The sequence below is a fragment of the Pistacia vera genome, unplaced genomic scaffold, assembly GCF_008641045.1.
Source record: "Pistacia vera cultivar Batoury unplaced genomic scaffold, PisVer_v2 Contig190, whole genome shotgun sequence".
NCBI classification, from domain to species: Eukaryota; Viridiplantae; Streptophyta; class Magnoliopsida; order Sapindales; family Anacardiaceae; genus Pistacia; species Pistacia vera.
This window is the reverse complement of record NW_022195991.1, coordinates 2,760,519-2,782,663: the sequence shown is the minus strand read 5'-3', so window position 1 is coordinate 2,782,663 and position 22,145 is coordinate 2,760,519. Positions and strand designations below refer to the sequence as shown.

At 34.8% G+C, this 22,145-nt stretch overlaps 4 protein-coding genes across 4 annotated transcripts; 2 read left to right on the top strand and 2 right to left on the bottom strand.

Moving 5' to 3' along the window:
* The first annotated feature begins 7,479 nt into the window (after positions 1-7,479).
* Positions 7,480-11,628, top strand: LOC116127235 (light-inducible protein CPRF2). The gene is made up of 7 exons (XM_031412880.1): positions 7,480-7,626; positions 8,807-8,905; positions 9,137-9,233; positions 10,048-10,249; positions 10,630-10,705; positions 10,793-10,918; positions 11,098-11,628. The coding sequence occupies exons 1-7, from the start codon at positions 7,480-7,482 to the stop codon at positions 11,488-11,490; spliced, it is 1,140 nt and encodes a 379-aa protein (XP_031268740.1). The 3' UTR covers positions 11,491-11,628.
* Positions 11,629-12,332: 704 nt separating this feature from the next.
* LOC116127233 (pentatricopeptide repeat-containing protein At3g18970-like) lies at positions 12,333-14,182 on the bottom strand. The gene is made up of 2 exons (XM_031412879.1): positions 14,118-14,182; positions 12,333-13,963 (listed from the first exon to the last, which is right to left on the bottom strand). The coding sequence occupies exons 1-2, from the start codon at positions 14,180-14,182 to the stop codon at positions 12,487-12,489; spliced, it is 1,542 nt and encodes a 513-aa protein (XP_031268739.1). The 3' UTR covers positions 12,333-12,486.
* Positions 14,183-14,365: 183 nt separating this feature from the next.
* On the bottom strand, positions 14,366-15,882 carry LOC116127370 (pentatricopeptide repeat-containing protein At3g18970-like). Its single transcript, XM_031413016.1, has one exon. The coding sequence runs from the start codon at positions 15,880-15,882 to the stop codon at positions 14,455-14,457; it is 1,428 nt and encodes a 475-aa protein (XP_031268876.1). The 3' UTR covers positions 14,366-14,454.
* Positions 15,883-16,275: 393 nt separating this feature from the next.
* LOC116127369 (sec-independent protein translocase protein TATA, chloroplastic) lies at positions 16,276-20,370 on the top strand. Its single transcript, XM_031413015.1, has 2 exons — positions 16,276-17,125; positions 19,914-20,370. The coding sequence occupies exons 1-2, from the start codon at positions 16,796-16,798 to the stop codon at positions 20,046-20,048; spliced, it is 465 nt and encodes a 154-aa protein (XP_031268875.1). The 5' UTR covers positions 16,276-16,795; the 3' UTR covers positions 20,049-20,370.
* The last annotated feature ends 1,775 nt before the right edge of the window (positions 20,371-22,145 follow it).

Genomic DNA, 22,145 nt, shown 5'->3' with positions numbered 1-22,145 from the left:
TGGAAATTACTCATCATTCAACATAAAAAACAGCCAACAATTCTCACATACAATCACATAAAAACATGCAAGAATCATACTATTCAAGTCTTGCTCAAATCAAGGCTAAAATTAGGTTTATTTACCTTGAATGTGTGATATCACCTCCTTTTGCTAAAAGTCTCTTCCTCTTGGACCTAGATCATATAAAAACCATAATAATTTAAAACTTTAAAGTTTAATCACACTCCTTATGCTAGAATCTTACCTTTGGATGCTTTAGGATTGAAAATCTATAAAAATCCAAGCCAAATTCTATGATTTCCCTTTGAAATTTAGTGAAGAAAGTTTAGAGAAAATGGGGTGAAGGTGGCGTGAACAAGGGCTGCATATATGGCTAGTGTTTCTTCAATGAAACCTTATATCTAATATTATATGCATATATTCCTATTTTGCCCTTGCACTTTCTGTGAAATTTCATCTATATCCTTTAGTCAATTACTAAAATACTCTCATTTTTATTATCTTCTTCATATTACTTTGCTTCCTTTCACTTCCCACTTTTTTATCTAATTATGAGTAAAAAGACCATTTTATCCCTAATGAAGTTTTAAGGAATTTTCTTCACATTTGTTTAAGGTAACTTCAAAAAAATCCAACTAAGAGTATTAAGGCATAAATAAAATTACATACTTTAATGTGGGTGTTACATAGACACTTTTGTCCTCGCTTTTTAAATTTTTTGGATGACATTGCCCTTATTATTATCATTATTTACAGAAATATCATTATACCCAGAACTAGCCACCATCGCCAGCCACCGTTGACCACTGCTAGAGGTTGCCAAAAGTCTCCATAATGGCGTACGACCGACTATATATGGCCAGCCATGCATCGGTGAGACTATTTTCGACCGTGGATCACAGATTCATGCTCGGAAAAGGCTAGATTTGCTGTTTCACGACTAAATCTATGACTGTTTCACGGCCAAAAACCTGGCCATTTCACGGCCAAATCTGTGGCACTGCAACGTCATGGCTAGATCTGTGTCACTACCAGCGACCGCCAGCGATGGTGGCTTGCTGCCGGCAGTGGATTGGGGTGGATAGGAGTGTTTTTGTTTAGTTTAAAACGTTTTTGGTTGTTAGGGTGTTTTTGCTAAACCTGAAAAGTAGGGGGTTAAAAAAAATTATTCAAAAAATAATAATAAAAAATACTATTATATTAATATTTAAAAAGGAGGGCAATTTAGTAATCTATAAACACATTTTCTAAACATTCCCAGTTGTTGAAATGTAAAATAGGAAATAGAATTATTCTCTTTGTAATATANACCTTATAACATAGCATGTTGTAGAAAGAGAATAGAAAGAGATACTATACACATTTCAACATGAATTTCCAAGCTATGAAAATTCTACACTTGCATTCTTTAGTAAATGAGAAAATATACATACTTGCATGTTAGTTTAAAAGAAAATTACTAGCAATTTTCTTTTTTTCTTTCTCATTCTTTGCTAATAAATTCTTTCATATTCTCATTTACTAAATCAAGGCTATACATATATATCATGTGCACAATATATGCATGATCAAGCCCATTTTATCAAAGTAACACTTTAACTTGTAATTCTTCGCCAACACTTCCATGTGCAATTCAAGAAGTAATAAAGGTTCAAGTAACTAGAACCAAGCACTAAGGGTCATTTCTCTCATGGAACTAACATGACCAAGTGATATATTAAATTTTGGCATAACAATATGCACTCTTGAATACTAACATTTACACTTGGTTAAGCCCAAACATAATCTTCCTACTTCAATTCTTGCATTTCTCTAACCCTTTCTTCATTAGAGTTTAGCCAACTCATGCATACATTTTCTCTTTGGATTTTCATCAAACACTTCATATGCACATACAACTACTAAGTTGGCTACACTTCTGCATCTCTCTAAATCTACCAAAATTTGAGCAAAAACTCACTTATTATAGCATCAAACTTGGCAATTTTCAACACTTCAAAAATTTCAACACTATTTCTTCCATAACTTCACCAAATCATCACATAACCATACACTACTTCTCATGGCTGGAAATTACACATCATTCAACATAAAAAACAACAAACAATTCTCACATACAATCACATAAAAACATGCAAGAATCATACTACTCAAGTCCTGCTCAAATCAAGGCTAAAATTAGGTTTATTTACCTTGAATGTGTGATATCCCTCCTTTTGCTAAAAGTCTCTTCCTCTTGGACCTAGATCATATAAAAACCATAAGAATTTAAAACTTTAAAGTTTAATCACACTCATTGTGCTAGAATCTTACCTTTGGATGCTTTAGGATTGAAAATCTATAAAAATCCAAGCTAAATTCTATGATTTCTCATTGAAATTTAGTGAAGAAAATTTAGAGAAAATGGGGTGAAGGTGGCATGAACAAGGGCTGCATATATGGCTAGGGTTTCTTCAATGAAACCTTATATCTAATATTATATGCATATATTCCCATTTTGCCCTTGCACTTTCTATGAAATTCTATCTATATCCTTTAGTCAATTACTAAAATACTCTCATTTTTATTATTTTCTTCACATCATTTTGCTTCCTTTCACTTCCCACTTTTTCATCTAACTATGAGTAAAAGGACCATTTTACCCCTAATGAAGTTTTAAGAAATTTTCTTCACATTTGTCTAAGGTAACTTCAAAGAAATCCAACTAAGAGTATTAAGGCATAAATAAAATTACATACCTTAATGTGGGTGTTACACAGCCACTTTTGTCCTCGCTTTTTAAAGTTTTTGGACGACATTGCCATTGTTATTATCATTATTTACAAAAATGTCATTATACCCAGAACTAGCCACCATCGCCAGCCATCGTCGACCATTGCCAGAGGTTGCCAAAAGTCTCCATAATGGCGTATGACAGGCTATATATGGCCAGCCGTGCGTCGGTGAGGCTTTTTTCGACTGTGGATCACAGATTCATGGTCGAAAAAGGCCAGATCTGGCTGTTTCACGACCAAATCTATGATTGTTTCATGGCCAAAGACCTGACCATTTCACGGCCAAATCTGTGGCACTGCAGTGTCACGGCTAGATCTGTGAAATACCAACGACCGCCAGAGGTGGTGGCTGGCTACCGGCAGTGGATTGGGGTGGATATGGGTGTTTTTGTTTAGTTTAAAACGTTTTTGGTTGCTAGGGTGTTTTTGCTAAACCTGAAAAGTAGGGGGTTAAAAAGAATTATTCAAAAAATAATAATAAAAAATATTGTTATATTAATATTTAAAAAGGAGGGCAATTTAGTAATCTATATAACATACCCACTCATTTATCGTCCCAACCAAACATATTATTCACCAATTTATTTGAACCAATCAAACACATTTTCTAAACATTCCCAGTAATCTTCAAGATGATCTTATATTCCGTTAATATAATATCCCTTTATAATAAAGCATTATATGATTCAAACGACCCATCCCAGTAATATAACATTCCCTGAACCAAACACACCATGAAGATTATTGAGAATATTTAGGAAAATGTGTTTGGTTAGGTTGAAATAAATTGGTGGGTATGTTATATTAATATGTTTGGTTAGGAGGATAAATTGGTGGGTATGTTATGAAGATTACTAAATTGCCCTCCTTTTTAAATATTAATATAATAATATTTTTTAAATCATTTCTTTTAACCCCCTACGTTTGAAATTTTGCTAAAATACCCCAGCCATATAAAACTTTAATTTGTAACAAAATAATCCCCACCCATCCCAAGCCACTACCTGCTACCAGTTGGCCTAGCCACCATCGTCGATTGTCGCCAACAGTTGCTGATCGGTCGTGTGTCGATAAAGCCTATACTGGAAACGACCAAATCAAGCCGTTTTACGGCCAAAGATGTGGCTGTGAAACAGCCACAGATCTGGTCGTGCAAGGGCCATACCTTTGGCCGTGAAACGACTGTCGTTTCACGACCTAATATCTAGCATTTTCACAGCCATAAATCTAGCTGAAAACGGGCTTATCGGTGCACAGCAGACCAAATCTGGCTGATCAGTGGTGGCCGACGACGGGCGGTGGTGCCAGATAGGTAATTTTTTTAAAGTCCAAGGGTATTTACATCCTAAAAAATTTGTCTATAAGGATAAAATAGTCTATGAATATATTTGTAAATTAATTTCAAAATAAGGTTATTTTTGTCCAAATTTTTTATTAATAAGCTTAAACTTAGATTTGCCATCGCCGTCATTTATTTTCTGCAAAATATCTAATGCAACACCAACATCTTCCATAGAATGACAAGATTTAAACGTAATAGAAGCAATTTTTCCTTTGAGAATAATACGATTCAATGCTCTGTTTGAACCCAGGTTTCTACGAAATCCAGAAAGAAAAATCAAGCGCAATTGGATTCAAGTTCAGTTTATAAAGGGAAGAAACACGAGAAATGAAAATGAAAGGAATGAGCTTTTTCATTGAGGGGCGTTTTTGCCATTTCTTAGGGTTTTTTTGAGAGGATTAAGAAGAGCTGAGAAAGGAGATTCGGTTGGTTAGAGTCAAGGGGAAGAGCTGAAGAAGATGTTGAGAAGAGGGTTTTAAAGAGAAACTGACTTGGTTTTTTTTTCAAAGGTGTTGATTAGGTGTGTGCAAAAGAACCAGTCGGAACCAGAACCGACGGTTACCCAGGGTTTCGGTCTCAGTTCCTACATGGAACTGACCCTCACAAGGTAGGTTTCAATTCTAGAAATTAGGAACTAGCTGGTTCCGGTTCCACTCCTATAGGAACGGAATCGAGATCTAGGTACTTGGATAGGAATCAAGAATGAATTGTAATTTGTGTAACCTATTGGCGATGAATTTGTAATTTTTATAGGGTTTATTGGTTATTTTTTAAAAAGTAGAAGGATAATTGAAATTAACCCGGGTACCCGAAACCGGAATTGGAACCTATGTTTCAGGTTCCAATTCCTGGCTTCTAGAAACTGGAACTAGTGGGTTCCGATTCTGTTTCTGGTTCCAAACCTTAGGAACCGGTCGATTCCAGTTCCTTTGAATTTGGGCTGGTACTTAGACCCGCCTGCCCCTAGTGTTGATAAGGCGGTGGTCGGGGTTCTCACGATTGGACAACGGAGATTTCTAGCAGGTTGATGACGATGGTGAAGAGTTTGATTAGTTTAGCCTTTAAGGAGGCTACTGAGGGCTCTGGCTAAGTTTATTTGGGATTGGGAAGTAGACAAAATTAGATTAGGTATTTATTTTAACCCTAAACTGGTTCGGTTTGGGTATTCGATTCTAAGCACATCCAAAGTCCAAATCGGTATTTGAACAAAAAATCTGGGTTCATCCCATATTGTAACCCAAAACCAAATTGGATTTTCAAATACCCGATTTTTTCGATTTGGTTCGATTCTGATTCTAATTCTAGTATCAGGTATTTTTTAACACCCTTACGTAATATATAAGAGTAAGGCCTATTTAGGTTATGTACCACATCAAACAAGTTCATACTATATCAACAAATTTCATTCACAATCACATTGCGTAATTGGTTTTTTGTCATATTTTGATGCACCTAATTTTCTACTTTTTCGAAAGAAAAAAAATTTGGGTTGATTCAGCATAGCTTAAATTAACAATATAAACCAATCCAAATATCACATCTATTAGTAGATAACTTTTGTTATATTGTTTAAGATGTAGCTTTTTTGGTACTTCACATGCATCTACAACTTGTTAGTGCTTCCTTTTAAAGAAGAAAAAATCTGCCTAGTTGCATATGCAACTATTCCTTTATAGGTCCTATTACTTATGTAAATCTTTGGCTTAAACATGATTAAAAGTTCTAGTAACACTTTGATTACAAATTACTTAGTGCTTCTTAGAAAAGTAAAAGGAAAACATATAAAATATACCCATGGTTGGCAAATGCAACAATCTCCTTTTACATGTCCTCCAAGTGTTTTTTTTTTGTTTTGTTTTTTTTGTAATTTTTTGATTTCATTTTCCAAATCCAAGTTTGAAGAGCTTCCCCAAACTACAATATTGAGAAGTGGAAAATAATACTTTTGACCATGTAAGTACTTATGAGGAGATTAACCTTTAAACTTTTGGCTTTTAGAATGTTAATGGACCTCAACAATAAATGAGGTATCGTATATGCAATAGCTCGAACACTTCAGTTACAAAAAAAAAAAAAAAACACTCTTTTCTTAGTGCGTTTTACAAATCTGTATTGAAATTAGAGTTCCGTCATTTTTATAATATTTGAGAAACAAAAAATAATAACCTTTAATCATGTAAGAAACTTAAACTCTAAACCTTGTGAAACAAATCACAAATCTGATTAATGGACTAATTCTTCGTGGATCCGAAAGCGACATTTTTTGTCAAAATGGCATAAACAAGTTGTCTTAACTTGAGTGGCAACAAACAGACACAAGTTTATTATGTGCCTTTAAAGGCAAAAAGTTGTGGGCCAACCCAGACCGAAGGCCCAGGGCCTGGCCCACCAATATGTTGTGGGCCACAAGATTCAAATTTACCACAAATATGAAAGAAAATAGCCGCCGCATCACACGGAACGCATCCAATACCAACACTCATTTTGATTTCTTCCTATCCAACAATTTATGAACATTACCCAATCACATTTTTCCCTTTTTTTTTAATTCATATTATCAGAATTTTGTTGACTTTTTTACAGTTTTCGTTTGATTTCTTTTCTAGAAAAAAAATATTTTAATGAAGGATATATATATATAGAGATATTATTTGATTGCTTTGGATTTGGTTAAATTTTATTTTATTATTTAATAGACCCCACAAGACAAATCGCCAATTGTAAATATCAAATGGATAAACATCCTCTTTTTTTCCACCTTATTGGTCAAAGACTGAGTCATTCATTGAATTAGTAAATAGCTAATCTTTTTATTCCCAATTTATTTTTATATGGAAGATCTAAAAAGAAATACAATATTATTATTAGTTCGGACAACCATATCATACAAAAAAAAAAAAAAAAAAATACAATATTAACACCATTCATAAAATCCTTACCTAAAAAATATTACATAATCATAATGAATGAATTATTAACGATTTTAATCCATAAATCACAATTTCGATTAGTTATTATAAATTAATTCATTAGTTTCTTTGTAATAAACCAAATTTTTGGAAAAATTCTTGTCAACGTTTATCCATTCCAAATTCCCAAAATTGACAACAACGACCAACCACTGATATAAATTAGTGAAAAGAAATTTGGATAAAATAAAAGTAAAAAAATAAAAAGAAGTAGATGGACGAAAATGACCTACAAACACAACTTTTTATTATGCGGCTGGAAGACAAGTAGACAAGAACAACCGGATAAACTAAACTTACGAAGTAAAAATAAAACAAAAATGGATAGGGTTTCCCAGTGAATGAAATCTCCGGCCAGTTGTGGGCTAACTCACCGGACGAATCGTCAAAAATGAACCGAGCGAATCATGAGTGGGCCTTCCAACGTTTTCTTCAAGAGGCTCAAGAAGGATCTTCTCCTCAACAATCTTCTTCGGCGGCTGCTGCTGCTTGTGCTGACACCAAAAACGACACTGCGTTGAGATCAATAATCCTCACGGTAACAACAATAATAAAAACGTTGTGATGTAAAAGGTGGCAACAAAACGACGTGTCGTTAATGTGGGCGCTGCAATGGTGTGCTCCGAATATTCCGGTGGACGCTGAGGAATACCGACTATCTTAAGAACAAGCTTAATCTAGCTGTGCTGCTGTGCTTTGTCTCGTGTAAGCTTTTTTTTTTTTTTTTTTAGATTTTTTTTTTTTTTTTTTGGTTGGGTTTATTCGGTCGGTGAGAAATGAGAGGACAATCGGTCAAAGTTCTGTATCTTTTTCTTTGTAGGTTCTGGGTTTGTGTTTGGTTGGTGAGAAAACTTAGGAGAAAATAATGTAAACGACCTTTTTTCTATTGGGCTTTTTTGTGTATGGTTTTGGTTCGTGTTGGCAGCTCAGAAAACTGGGGAAAAGGATTCTAAATTGTGGGAAAAAAAGAAAAGAGATCAGATTGATTTATCTAAATCTTGTGTTAGCTGAGTCGATATTTGCGTACATCAAAAGTTCATTATTTAGAATTTCAGTTATTTCTTTAATGTTAAAGGATTCAATTACATCTAAAATTGGGGATTAGAGATTTTTATTTGGTTAATCTGATTCTCCTTAATCGTTCTGCGATATTTGAATGATAACAGAAATTTGGATATGTTTTTTGTGAACTAAAATTATATTGGGTATAAGGCTATTTTTGTTTGGACTTGAGAAAGGCAAATTTTGCTCAAGATTTTAGGATAAGAGAGACGTATAGAAAACAAACATCCATGTTAGTTATGATTCTAATCCCACATGGCCATCCATTGTAACTTTTGATTTTAGGATAAGAAAGACATAGGTAATCTTCTTGAAACTTTTTTACATTGCTTATGGCCATCCATTGTAACTTTTGTTGACTTCTTTGTCAACCTTTGTCAAGTATCAAACTCATGAAGAGTCAAAAGTTGATACCTCTATGATGTCATGCTCCTCTTCTTTTTCTTTATTTATTTTCCCTTCAATATGTTTCACTTTCGAAAATTCTTCTCTTTTGGTTTCAATTGAACTCGTTTTGTATATAACATGTAGTTCTGCTTACCAGATATATGATATCATAATACCATTCACGATATTCGTCCATCTTTTCTCTTTTTTACTTCTATTTAAACAGAGTAAAAGATATCTTACAACTGTAACTGGTTCCTGTCCTGTAAATTGTTTTTGCTGTATTGCTTCATCATCTTCCGGACATTCCTCTCCTTGAAGTAAATGGTTGGATATGTAGTTCCTGGTTTCCTGATAGACGCCCTGTGGTAGTGAAGTAACTTGGACATATACTTTCATTTCATAAAGTGAAAAAGATTATAACTTTGTAAAATATGTAGACATGCGTCCAAATAATTATTTCATGCAAATTGCAATCATTTTTTCTTTTTGAAAGCTCCATGCAATTGAATCTGAGATTTGGAATTTGGTGCAGGAGAATCTTGTTTTTGCTTAACATTGGCCATCTAAATGTTCTTTTGGTGTCTTTGTGTACACAGGGAGCTTTTGTAAGACCTCAAGATTCTTCTGCGAGAGCTGACAGTGGATCACAGGCTTCCAATACATCACAACCAGGATCTCATGCTCCTTCCAATGGTTTGCACAACTGAATTAGTTTCTTTATGATTGTTGGTATACATATGCAATTCAATTGATGTATGGATTTTATATCAGACTACATATTCTTTTGGTTCGTAAATCTTGTTACTTAGCATGAAGAATGTGTGTGTGTGAGAGAGAGAGAGAGAGAGAAAACGATAAGGTATTTGAAGACTGAAAAAGCTACAATGAAAATAAATGTCAATTTTTACTGAAAAAATTTCTTTGCTTTTGCTGCCTCATAAATCTACTTTTTATTAGCAAAATTGGTTCACAAATTCTAAGTTCACAGCAATGATAATCACTTTATCGCTCTTTTCAATGAATTAATAAATAAGTTTAATTGCATCTATAAGCTACTGACACATCAATATATTACAAGTTTAAGTGGCTTGGACATAAATTGATTGAGAATATTGCGCCATTTGGAGCGAGGGTGAGTCAAAGATTAAAGATTAAAAAGGTGAGCAAAGAAGATATTGGTGGATATGCTAGCACTAGGTGACATTGGGGATTATTGATAATCAATTATATAATGATTTTCTCTTTTGAAGTTGTGATTCCATCTTTATCCAAAGACTTAGGCACATAAGAAGTCAAAGGGGGATAAGGAGCATATGACTCATATTTGGGCCTTTGCTTCTATTAACTTGTGTTTGTTGTTCATGGAATGTGTGTTAGCGTTCTTCATTATTCTCTATGCATGTACTGAGCAATTTCCGAGTTGACTGTAGCATGATGGGTTATAAAATATTTCATGTTAGAATAATATAATTTTTTTATTTTTTTTGGGATTCTCATTACCATATAGGAGCTGCATTGTCTAGGTCCCAAGATAAGGATTCTAATGGATTTAATGGAATCCCCTCGTCAACCACCCAGACGAAAAATGCTGCACCAATGAAGTCAGCAACCAGTGGGTCATCAAGAGAACAGTCCGAAGATGATGAAATTGATGGAGAAACTGAAATAACTGAGAATATGGACCCTGCTGATGTAAAACGTGTTAGGAGGTAATTTTTGTCTCTGCTCTTTTGAATCAAAATATTGCAGGTTTGATGCTTGCCGATGTTACGTTTATGCTGTTTATTGTAGACTGGGCAACTGGATTTATTTGGAAAATATAGGTATCCAATGGTTTATTTGAATTGGACTGTGAAATTGGCATGAAAGAGAGGTCAGAGCCTTAAGCTTTTGCTTCAAACTTTTGATAACAAGACATGTAACCTTACATTCTGAAATAGTTTGGTAGCCAGTCTAATAAAAGTGTTTTTTCAATGTGCATATTTAAATCCCTTCAATGTATTATGCTGTCCATTTACATAAATTTAATTTTTCTCAGGGGTGTATTTGATGTAGAAGGCTTTTCATTGATACATATTTTTTTTTCCAGAATGCTTTCCAATAGAGAGTCTGCTAGACGCTCCAGGAGAAGAAAGCAGGCCCATTTGACTGAGCTTGAGACGCAGGTGTGGTTCTTGTTCCTGCCTCTTGCTTTCCACCTCAGTATTGAAGAATCTTTATATAGTTTCTAATGCAACTTTCCCTTTTTGTAGGTTTCTCAATTAAGAGTTGAAAATTCATCTTTACTGAAGCGTCTCACTGACATAAGCCAAAAGTACAATGAAGCAGCAGTTGACAACAGAGTTCTGAAAGCTGATGTTGAAACATTAAGAGCGAAGGTAAGAAATTTATCAGTACTAATAATGCAAGCCAAGGGCTTGCAAGTTGAGGATCAAAACCATTGTGATAGGATCCTATTGATTATCATTTTTAACAAAAGGAGTAGAGGTATTGATGCAAAAGAGGAAGAGAAACCTAATATTTAATAATTTCATTCCCTGTCTTGATTATATTTCAGGTGAAGATGGCTGAGGAGTCAGTTAAGAGAATTACTGGGTTGAACCCTATGTTCCATGGCATGTCGGAAGTATCCACAATGAGTCTGCCATCATTTGGTGGAAGCCCTTCTGATACATCAACAGATGCTGCTGTTCCTGTGCAAGATGACTCAGATCATCACTTCTTTCATGCCCCAGATCATATGTCTACTCATGACCGGAGTCTCAACAATGCTTTGACAGACATTTCTTCTGCTGAAAACGTGCAATCGAATGGTGGAGCAGCATCCCTGTCGGGGAATAAGATAGGAAGAACTGTTTCCATGCAGCGAGTTGCTAGCTTGGAGCATCTACAAAAGAGAATTCGTGGGGGGGTAAGTCCTCATGCACATGGGTCCAGTGGAGAACAGTAGTAATAAAAAGCAGACCCATGTCTAAATAAGGTTATTGTTGAAGAGTGATTCAATTGCAGTTTTATTTTAGGTTTTAAACTGTATGTAAGAACTCTAATTCTTATAAGTAAAGTACTTTTGGTCAGAATGCTATATTAACCTTCAGTTATTAATCAACTAATTAGTACAGTTACATTTTACTAGTGTCATTCCAACTTCTGATTGCAGGATGGTTTTTCTACTCTTCAATTCATATCCTGTTTTACTTTGTCACGTTTTTTGAAATTCTGACTGGGTAGAGAAGATAAATTTTTTAATATTAATAATCCCCAGAATCAAATGAGAAACTCAATCGATGTTATACAGATGTTACGATAAGACAAAATTACAGGATGGAGTGCTTTAAAAATTAAAATGCAATAACTTAATACAAACTGGTTTGAGTTCAAGACATAAATACAGTTTATCAGCCACATCAATATGATCCATTGGGATATTTATACTCTATGATGATGTTTGTCATTTCTTGATACTAGGAGCTGGCCAAATCTCTATATATGAACTAAGCCAAGTTACTACTATATATTGAGCAACAATTTAACAGTGCTTTTGAAGTTTACTTGCAGGCTTCAGCAGTTGCAATCCCATGGAGGAATTGACCCCTGGACATTTTGTTTGCTTCACTGAAATCACCCTGGGCATTTTGTTTGCTTCACTGATATGGCAACACTAACAGTGCTATGAAGTTTAGTTCAGCCCTCCACGGAGGGATTGATCACTGAGAGTTTTGTTCATATCAAATGAATGCTTTACATTGGGACGAATATCAAAACTGGATCAAGAATTATAAGGGAAAAACACAGGCCGATTACATTCCCCAACCCCCGCACTGCATCTCCCACCAATCAATTTTTAAGTTGTCGTCATTTTAGCTCTATTCAATTCTGACAATTGCTATTGAAATCTTCACAACTACGTGCTGAAATTGCTACCTGGATTCTATATCTACACCCCATTCTAGGCATAATCTCTAATGGTTTGAACTAAACTACAACCTGGTTCAGATTCTATTTTTTTAACCTTCATTTCCCTTCTTACACTCTCCACTTCTAGCCATCTTTCAGCTGAAGCATAAACATTTGACAAAGCTACATAATCCTCACTAGTCCCAGGCATATCTGGAGAAGTCAGCTCTGGCTGTAGCTGGAGGAGGATGTTCCCAACTTTCTCAGCCATCACAACATTCCCATGAACATGGCAAGCACTCAAGAAACTCCTCCACAAGATAGCATCAGTTTTAACTGGGATACCCTTTATAAAATCATATGCTTCTTTTAAGTGCCCAGCCCTGCCAAGAAGATCAACGATGCAGCCGTAATGTTGTATACAAGGCTCAACGCCAAACTTAGTCTTCATGTTATGAAACAAATGAAGTCCCTCTTCAATCAGACCAGAATGGCAACAAGCAGAAAACAAGCTAGTGAAAGTCACTGCATTAGGCTTGACACCACAAGCCCTCATTGAATCCAAAAGCATCATTGCTTCATTTCCTTTCCCATGAATAGCTAATCCAGTTACCAATGCAGTCCATGTCAATACATTCTTTTCTCTCATCAGCCTAAAAATTAATAAAGCATTGTCAAGACACCCACATTTCGAGTACATATCAACAAGACCAGTACCAATAAACACATCATTCTCGGGCAAGTAAATAGTCTTCTCTATATACCCATGAACACAAGCACCAGTTTCTAGCACACCCAGTTGAGAACACGCTGAAAGAACACAAATCATGGTAGTATCATTAGGTTTCACTCCATTAATACCAACCAACATCTCCCTAAACAAAACCAACGCATCAAAGGCACAATCTTTAGCCTTTTTGCTCTTTGAACAATACCCAGTTAACATAGCATTCCATGTTACACAACTTCTCACAGTCATTTCATCAAACACTCTTCTACCAGAAATAACATCTTTATTGCTTGCATAAAAATGAATTAAAGTAGTTGGCACCAAAACATTAAACATAAAACCATGTTTCACTACGCGTGCATGTATCTGTCTACCAAACCACAGAGTTGAAAGTGAACAAAATCTTGCACAAGATCCCAGTACAAAAACATAAGTGAAATCATCATAAAGTAAGAGAGCTTTAGAGACCCAGTTGGCGAAAAGAAGAAGGGAGTGTTGAGGTTGAGTGCAACGTATCAAAGTGTTGAAAAGAAAGAGGTTAGGGGGGTGAAAGCGAGAGAATAAAAGGTGGGAAACTTTGATGGATAGTGGAGATGGTTTAGAACAATAAAGCTGAATGAGTTTGGCATAAAGAGTAGGTGAGTTATGGGAGTTGGTGATGAATTGGGCATGTATTTGCTGGAAGTGGGTTGTGGCGAGTGTTTTGAGGTTCAGAAGCGCGAGGCATCTGTGCCATGGAAGAGAGTTCATGTGGGTGTTGAATGTTAAGCAGAGGAATAGCCGCCAAGGCGTAAAAAATCTTTACTCATTTATCTAAATATAATTGTAGTCCAAACATTAAAAATGATGACTATTTATCAAGGAAGTGCTCTTAATTTCTTGAAATGCACGACCTCTCCTATATATCAAAAAGCATTAGACTACCCCTTCTCTTCTGAAAAATCATTACATGCCTTGTGTTGGCAATAGTCAAACTAATGGAAAAGCAAAAATTACATAAATGATCTTGAATGAACATTTTTTAGTGTGTTCTTAAATTTTTTTCCCTTTTATGAATTTTTTTTTTATACTAAATAAGATTTCGACAATAAGCAAAGGTGATAAGATAATCTCTTAACGACAAGAAATACAAAATTGATCAAATTTAGAACAAAAGATTTTATGATGCAAGTGGTGCACCTTCATTCTTCACTGNGTTATTTTAGCTCTATTCAATTCTGACAATTGCTATTGAAATCTTCACAACTACGTGCTGAAATTGCTACCTGGATTCTATATCTACACCCCATTCTAGGCATAATCTCTAATGGTTTGAACTAAACTACAACCTGGTTCAGATTCTATTTTTTTAACCTTCATTTCCCTTCTTACACTCTCCACTTCTAGCCATCTTTCAGCTGAAGCATAAACATTTGACAAAGCTACATAATCCTCACTAGTCCCACGCATATCTGGAGAAGTCAGCTCTGGCTGTAGCTGGAGGAGGATGTTCCCAACTTTCTCAGCCATCACAACATTCCCATGAACATGGCAAGCACTCAAGAAACTCCTCCACAAGATAGCATCTGTTTTAACTGGGATACCCTTTATAAAATCATATGCTTCTTTTAAGTGCCCAGCCCTGCCAAGAAGATCAACGATGCAGCCGTAATGTTGTATACAAGGCTCAACGCCAAACTTAGTCTTCATGTTATGAAACAAATGAAGTCCCTCTTCAATCAGGCCAGAATGGCAACAAGCAGAAAACAAGCTAGTGAAAGTCACTGCATTAGGCTTGACACCACAAGCCCTCATTGAATCCAAAAGCATCATTGCTTCATTTCCTTTCCCATGAATAGCTAATCCAGTTGCCAATGCAGTCCATGTCAATACATTCTTTTCTCTCATCAGCCTAAAAATTAATAAAGCATTGTCAAGACACCCACATTTCGAGTACATATCAACAAGACCAGTACCAATAAACACATCATTCTCGGGCAAGTAAATAGTCTTCTCTATATACCCATGAACACAAGCACCAGTTTCTAGCACACCCAGTTGTGAACACGCTGAAAGAACACAAATCATGGTAGTATCATTAGGTTTCACTCCATTAATACCAACCAACATCTCCCTAAACAATACCAACGCATCAAAGGCACAATCTTTAGCCTTTTTGCTCTTTGAACAATACCCAGTTAACATAGCATTCCATGTTACACAACTTCTCACAGTCATTTCATCAAACACTCTTCTACCAGAAATAACATCTTTATTGCTTGCATAAAAATGAATTAAAGTAGTTGGCACCAAAACATTAAACATAAAACCATGTTTCACTACGCGTGCATGTATCTGTCTACCAAACCACAGAGTTGAAAGTGAACAAAATCTTGCACAAGATCCCAGTACAAAAACATAAGTGAAATCATCAAAAAGTAAGAGAGCTTTAGAGACCCAGTTGGCGAAAAGAAGAAGGGAGTGTTGAGGTTGAGTGCAACGTATCAAAGTGTTGAAAAGAAAGAGGTTAGGGGGCTGAAAGCGAGAGCATAAAAGGTGGGAAATTTTGATGGATAGTGGAGATGGTTTAGAACAATAGAGCTGAATGAGTTTGGCATAAAGAGTAGGTGAGTTATGGGAGTTGGTGATGAATTGGGCATGTATTTGCTGGAAGTGGGTTGTGGCGAGTGTTTTGAGGTTCAGAAGCGCGAGGCATCTGTGCCATGGAAGAGAGTTCATGTGGGTGTTGAATGTTAAGCAGAGGAATAGCCGCCAAGGCGTAAAAAATCTTTACTCATTTATCTAAATATAATTGTAGTCCAAACATTAAAAATGATGACTATTTATCAAGGAAGTGCTCTTAATTTCTTGAAATGCACGACCTCTCCTATATATCAAAAAGCATTAGACTACCCCTTCTCTTCTGAAAAATCATTACATGCCTTTTGTTGGCAATAGTCAAACTAATGGAAAAGCAAAAATTACATAAATGATCTTGAATGAACATTTTTTAGTGTGTTCTTAAATTTTTTTCCCTTTTATGAATTTTTTTTTTATACTAAATAAGATTTCGACAATAAGCAAAGGTGATAAGATAATCTCTTAACGACAAGAAATACAAAATTGATCAAATTTAGAACAAAAGATTTTATGATGCAAGTGGTGCACCTTCATTCTTCACTGGTCACTTATTACATCTAATTTCTCTCAAAATTATTGGTTGCCCTTTCGTTTTGCCTTCTTCGTTATTGCCAAACACCATATCATATCATAGTTCGATGTTCAGTGAGTTTGATGAAGCCAACGATGAAAGATTCACGTGCATCATAATTAGACCCAAGTGTGATGATATTAATATTTTCAAATGTAAGTAAGAAATTCCTACTTCTGTCCATTACTTGTCTTAGTCCTTGTCTTAGTCTAAACTGTAAAGGATTTATGTGATGAATTCTAAAATGTAAGGGAAGGTATTAGAATCGGGAAACCCTAGGGACGTCTCTGATAAATTCCCAAAAGTAGAATCTCCGAGCTGAGTCAAAATAGTCAAACTCAAGCCGCAAAATCCGAAAACTCCGCAACCCACCAAAGTCAAAATGTTATCTACCTTCTTCAACTCCGAAACACACAAAATCTGAGCATTAACACAAACACCATGGAGATCTCTTCTTCTTTGACTCTCCCTCTCTCTTCTTCAACAAGACCTTTACCGCCGCCTTCTCTTCCCATCTCTTCTTCTCACTCCACTTTCTTCACCACCGGTCCTCCTTTCAGCAGAACTAACTTCAAAACTAGTTCCTTGGTTCTGAATCAACGGAGAGCAAAAACTCAAAACCCCAAGAAGGGTTTTTCTTGCAATGCTATTTTTGGTCTTGGTGTGCCTGAACTCGTAGTTATTGCTGGAGTCGCTGCTTTGGTATTTGGTCCCAAGAAGTTGCCTGAAGTGGGCAGGAGTATTGGCAAGACCGTCAAGAGCTTCCAACAGGTTGGTTGGTTTGTTTTTTAATCTGGGTCTGTTTGGTTTTTGATCAAATGAATGAAATGAAGGGAAAGTTTTGAGCTTTTTTTGTTTCTTTTCCCATTTGGGGTTTGTGGTAAATTGATGAATGAATGATAAAATTTATTAGTGAGATTAGTGAAATAATTGTGTAGAGTCCTAGTAGATTATATAGTTTTGTAAATTTTGTTTAAAACTTGGTATGTTAGCTTAGATAACAGAGAAGGGAAAAAAATCTTGAATCTTATGTTGATCTAGTTTTATTTTATTACTGAGTCGAAGAGCGTAGGACTTTTTTTTTTTTTCTTCCAATTAGTGTGTTTATATTATTTTAAATATCAGACACAAGAACTAACTTCTTAAGCACACCAGATTCCTGTAATAATTCGAGTTCAAAGAAGGTGGTGGATGATTTAAAATCTAAAGCTTTGGAATTTTATCTGTTTTGCTTAGTTATACTTTTGTGTTTCTGCGAAAGATCGAATAATGAGTGAGGCATTAATTAAAATATTTTTTTGTTGACTATCATTGTGGTGAGCTTTTTGCAGAGACCTTGTTTTGAGATATTCAATGCATTACTCGTTTGCCTGAGATTCTATCTCTATACATATATGATCTTTTCTCGTGTGTGATCATTGTGATCTATGGTTGCCTTGTAGATTGATGTGGTTGTGCTGCCTGATGTAGTTTTATCTACTTTAGCATTTGAAAGATCACTTCCTGTGTTTTCATTGGTGAAGCTTATTTGTATTCTTCTTCCAGTTATTAATATCTGGAATTATTTTTGGATCACTTCAATTACCAGTAGAGCTGTCTGTGAATGGTTAAAATGCAGTCATTTAGTTTGTTTGATTGATCTTGCTAATAACTGTTTCACTTTAGTGCTCCCAATCGGGTTGTTGAAGAGTTGAGGGTGTTGAAAAATAGGTTTTGGGTTTGATTTCTAGGAAGGAGAAAAACTTTCCTTGATTTGTCTGTTACATTTTTAGTCATAAGGTTTCCACCTAATTTGCTGGACATCTTCATATTACAACAACGGGTGTAAATGGTTTGATCTAGATTTGTTACAATAATCTCTTTAAAAACCAGGACTGTTTACCTAAAAATTTTAAGTCCCACTAGAGCATGTACTGCCCTTTCCAGAAAACAAGTAAAATCTTTACAAACCTGTGACCAGGGTATCTAACAGAGGGGGAAAACTTGCACTTGATACAAAAAAGAAACATTTTTTAATTTTTCTTCATCGTTAGTGGAGCCTTTTGTAAAATTTAACTGTACACAACTTTCTCTTCAGTATCACCAATTACATGACAACCATATAATAATTGACAGGTTTTACCCATTTTCTCTTGTTCAAGAGAATTAATTGAAATGTGGTGCTTTTATCCATCAGAACATGCAGTTTTGTTTCATTACTATTTGACTTCACCTTTTGGCAGTCCTATACTTTTCTCATTTCACTTAGATGTTTATTCCCAGAAGTTTTTGACAAACACATGACTAATTGATTTATACACTGAATATTTTACAAATTTATAGCTAAGGTACTACTAAAACATTTGGGTGCCTTAAACACAATCAAGTTTAATAAAAGAAGGAAATTCTTCCAATTGGTTGTTGAATGTGACACCTAAGCAATAACCCATATATCTTATCGCCTTTCGGTAGCAACGAGCAATAGCCTATATATCTTGCAAGAGAAGGCTTGTTCTCTCAATTGGGTTTTTCATTTTGGACCAGTACTATGAAACATCTATGTAAAAGATGTGTGAAACTACCAGTAAATTGGAGAACCATATATATTGAGATTGCACTTTCTGTGAATCCAACCTAAACTGGTGTGATATTTCTTGTTCACTAATTTCTCAAGAAATGGAACAAATTATTGGTCCAAGTAGACCTGTGTATTTTTTTGTAGTTTAATTGTTGCCAAGCAACCACCCATATGGAAGGAAAAAATATTGGATCTTTTGTGGGGGTTTCCCATACTAAATGTTCTGTCACATTAGCAATTAATTGTTAAGATTTCTGATTAAGACGGGTGTGTTTGTTTTATTATTTTGAATAGTATTTTTGAAATATTATTGGAAAGTAGAGTTGGGTGATTATTACGAGGTAGAATTTAAAAATTTACAAAAAAAAACCCCTAGGTTTGCTAATTTAACTAAACACTCCAATATATAAATTTTTTGTAAAATGACAAAAATACTCCCACCTACCCACAGTGGCCAAATTCTGGCCACCATTGTCGGAATCTGGCATTATGGTGCACGATCGGCCGGATCTAGCTAGTCGTTTGCCGATCTGGCTTTTTCCGGCCAAATCCACCACGGATCTAGCTAGAAAGGGCCAGATCGACTGCCAGATTGGCGCATCACCGGCCAGTAGTGTGCCATTGTGACAGATTCTGGCCACTACCGACAGTGGTTGCCGGAATCTGACAACTATCGGTGGGTGGGAGTGTTTTTGTTAATTTATAAAAAAGAATTTGTTGGGGGTGTTTTTGTTAATTAACAAACTTAGGGGGTTTAAAATAATTTCTTAATTTAGGATATGATTTTGAAAATAAGGAAACAAACGTGCATTTGTATTTGGAATAAGGATAGGATATTGGTGAAATAATTAAACAAACGCAGGCATATGATATTATTCATTGTAGTCTTGACAATGAATAATATCTACAATGAATAATATCATATGCTTTTGACAAATTCTAACCAATACTCTTGGGTGGCATCTTATGACTATTAAATGATGTGTGCTTAAAATTTTGCAGGCTGCGAAGGAGTTTGAGTCGGAGCTTAAAAAGAATCCTGATTCTGAAACAGACCCGCCTGCGGAGAATCCTACAGCAGTCAGTGTAGATGAGAAACAAGACGACAAGGTCCCAAGCTCAAAGGAAAGTGTATGAGATTAGAATTTTTTGTTTAGTTGGTAAACTTTATAAACCTTCCATTGTTGTATTGATGAGTTTAGAACAAGCAAAGTTCATTTATGAAAAAATAAATTATATCAGTTATGTGAGGCGTTGGTTGATTTTCATTTTTAGGAGGCCTTGTTCAAGAAATTGGAAGACTAGTTTAGCATTAACTTTAGATGAAATTTATTTCTCTTGATGTGTTAATTGTAAACTCTTTAGTTCTTTAAATTCTGTATCCACAAACCAAGCTGGCTTAGAAGCATTTAGCTTCTCAAAGATTGTAGGGTTCGACAGGACTTATTTCAAATTTGAAGTTGGTTCAGTAGATTTGGGAAACTTGAAAACTCCATAATGATCAATTATCAAGCCAGTCTAGTTGCATTCAATTTGATTTTTGGTTTGCTTCGTGGGAAATTTTTTTTTTCTTTTTTTAATTGTTCCTCTAAAGTACCATGACTTATGGGCCAAGGTTCACCTTTTGGGTGGGCCTTTTTAATGTTATACACGCTTTATAAATGGTTGAGGCTAAAACAAATAGAATAAAGGAAGAGGTGTTAAATGAGTCCCACTTTTTCTGTGGAATAAACTTGTGATATTTGGATTTGGATTTGCATTTACATTTACATTAAGAAAGTAAACATCACAAAGATATAGCTTAATTAAATGGGTAAAAGGGAGACATAGGGTTGTTTATCTTACAACAAAAAAAATTATGCATAATGAGAGAAGCTAAAGGCAGAAGAAGAGCTTTAGGCTATGTTAAATATATCTTATCAAAACCCATCCTTGAAATCTATTTAATTCTATTTGTTAAATATACATTTAGGCGGTGTGCTTTTTTTTTTTTTTAATGATCGGAGTGTCTGGATCAGGTTACGTGCACCTTAACTAATCTTTCAGGGTCTTGGAGCTACCGATCAGGTAAGAACTCTAATGGTTATCCCTATTAGCACCCCTATAATGTTTTGCTTACAACTGAGTCATATAACCAAACAAAAATTGCACAAAATTTTTATAAAATGACTATTTTGTTATTTGTTTGGTTGTATGACTCAGTTGTAAGCATAACATTACTCTTAACACCAGAGGAGGGATTCGAACTCAGGATCCCTTTAGTAATACACCTAGGAGTTCATATCGAACCGCTTGACCACCCAGAGATAGTTGTGGCATTTGTTAACTTCTTCGACGACTAGATAGATCTAACTGTTAGATAACTTTGAATACGTAGGATTGAATCATAAGTATTAAGTTGTTTATTTTCATAACCCATAAACATATATAGTTTGCGTTATAAACCATCAATTGATAATATATAACAAAATTGTTTAAAAAAATTACAATAGTTACAAGAAAATAAATAATAATACATATTTATTTCCTTATTAAGTGTGATAATTGGAATTAAAGAATTTAGATAGGGATATTTTGGATATTCATAGTCTTAAATTGCAAAATTAAACAACTAAAATAAATGACTCAATAGAAAAGATTTAATTATTTAAAATCACTAAACTTTAATAAAATATGATTATTTCATTATTTATGTTGCAAAGTAAAGTATTGATGAAAAACCTTTTCTTTTGATTGGCTAATTGATCACTAGTTTGATGGATCTCTGAGGTGAACATCCATAGGGAATAATAGACTCTCATACACACCATGTAATTAATATATATATTATCGATTGCCCAAATTTAGTGAAAAGAAATGGGCAACTCTAAAGGGCAAAAGTTGGTGAGAGGTTAAAATATTGAATTGGGTGAAAATATTAATAGCAAATTTATAAAATGGAAATCTAAAAAACAAACTTTATAGTAGTCTTTCTTTGGAATGTAATGGGGACAAGAATGCTTTAATAATAGTATTACTTTTTATTCAAGATATTTTATTATTTTCATTTAATCAGGAAATGGGTTTTTTTTTAGTACGATGAAGCTTATAGGACAATCTAGAATTGTTTTCGTTCACGGTGGGTAATGAATTAGTGATAAAATAAGTAAATTCCAAAGTCAAGGAAGACTAGAGCTTCAATTTTCTCCAACTTTAAGCACAAGCGAGACTAATAATATATGCAACTTTCCAAGT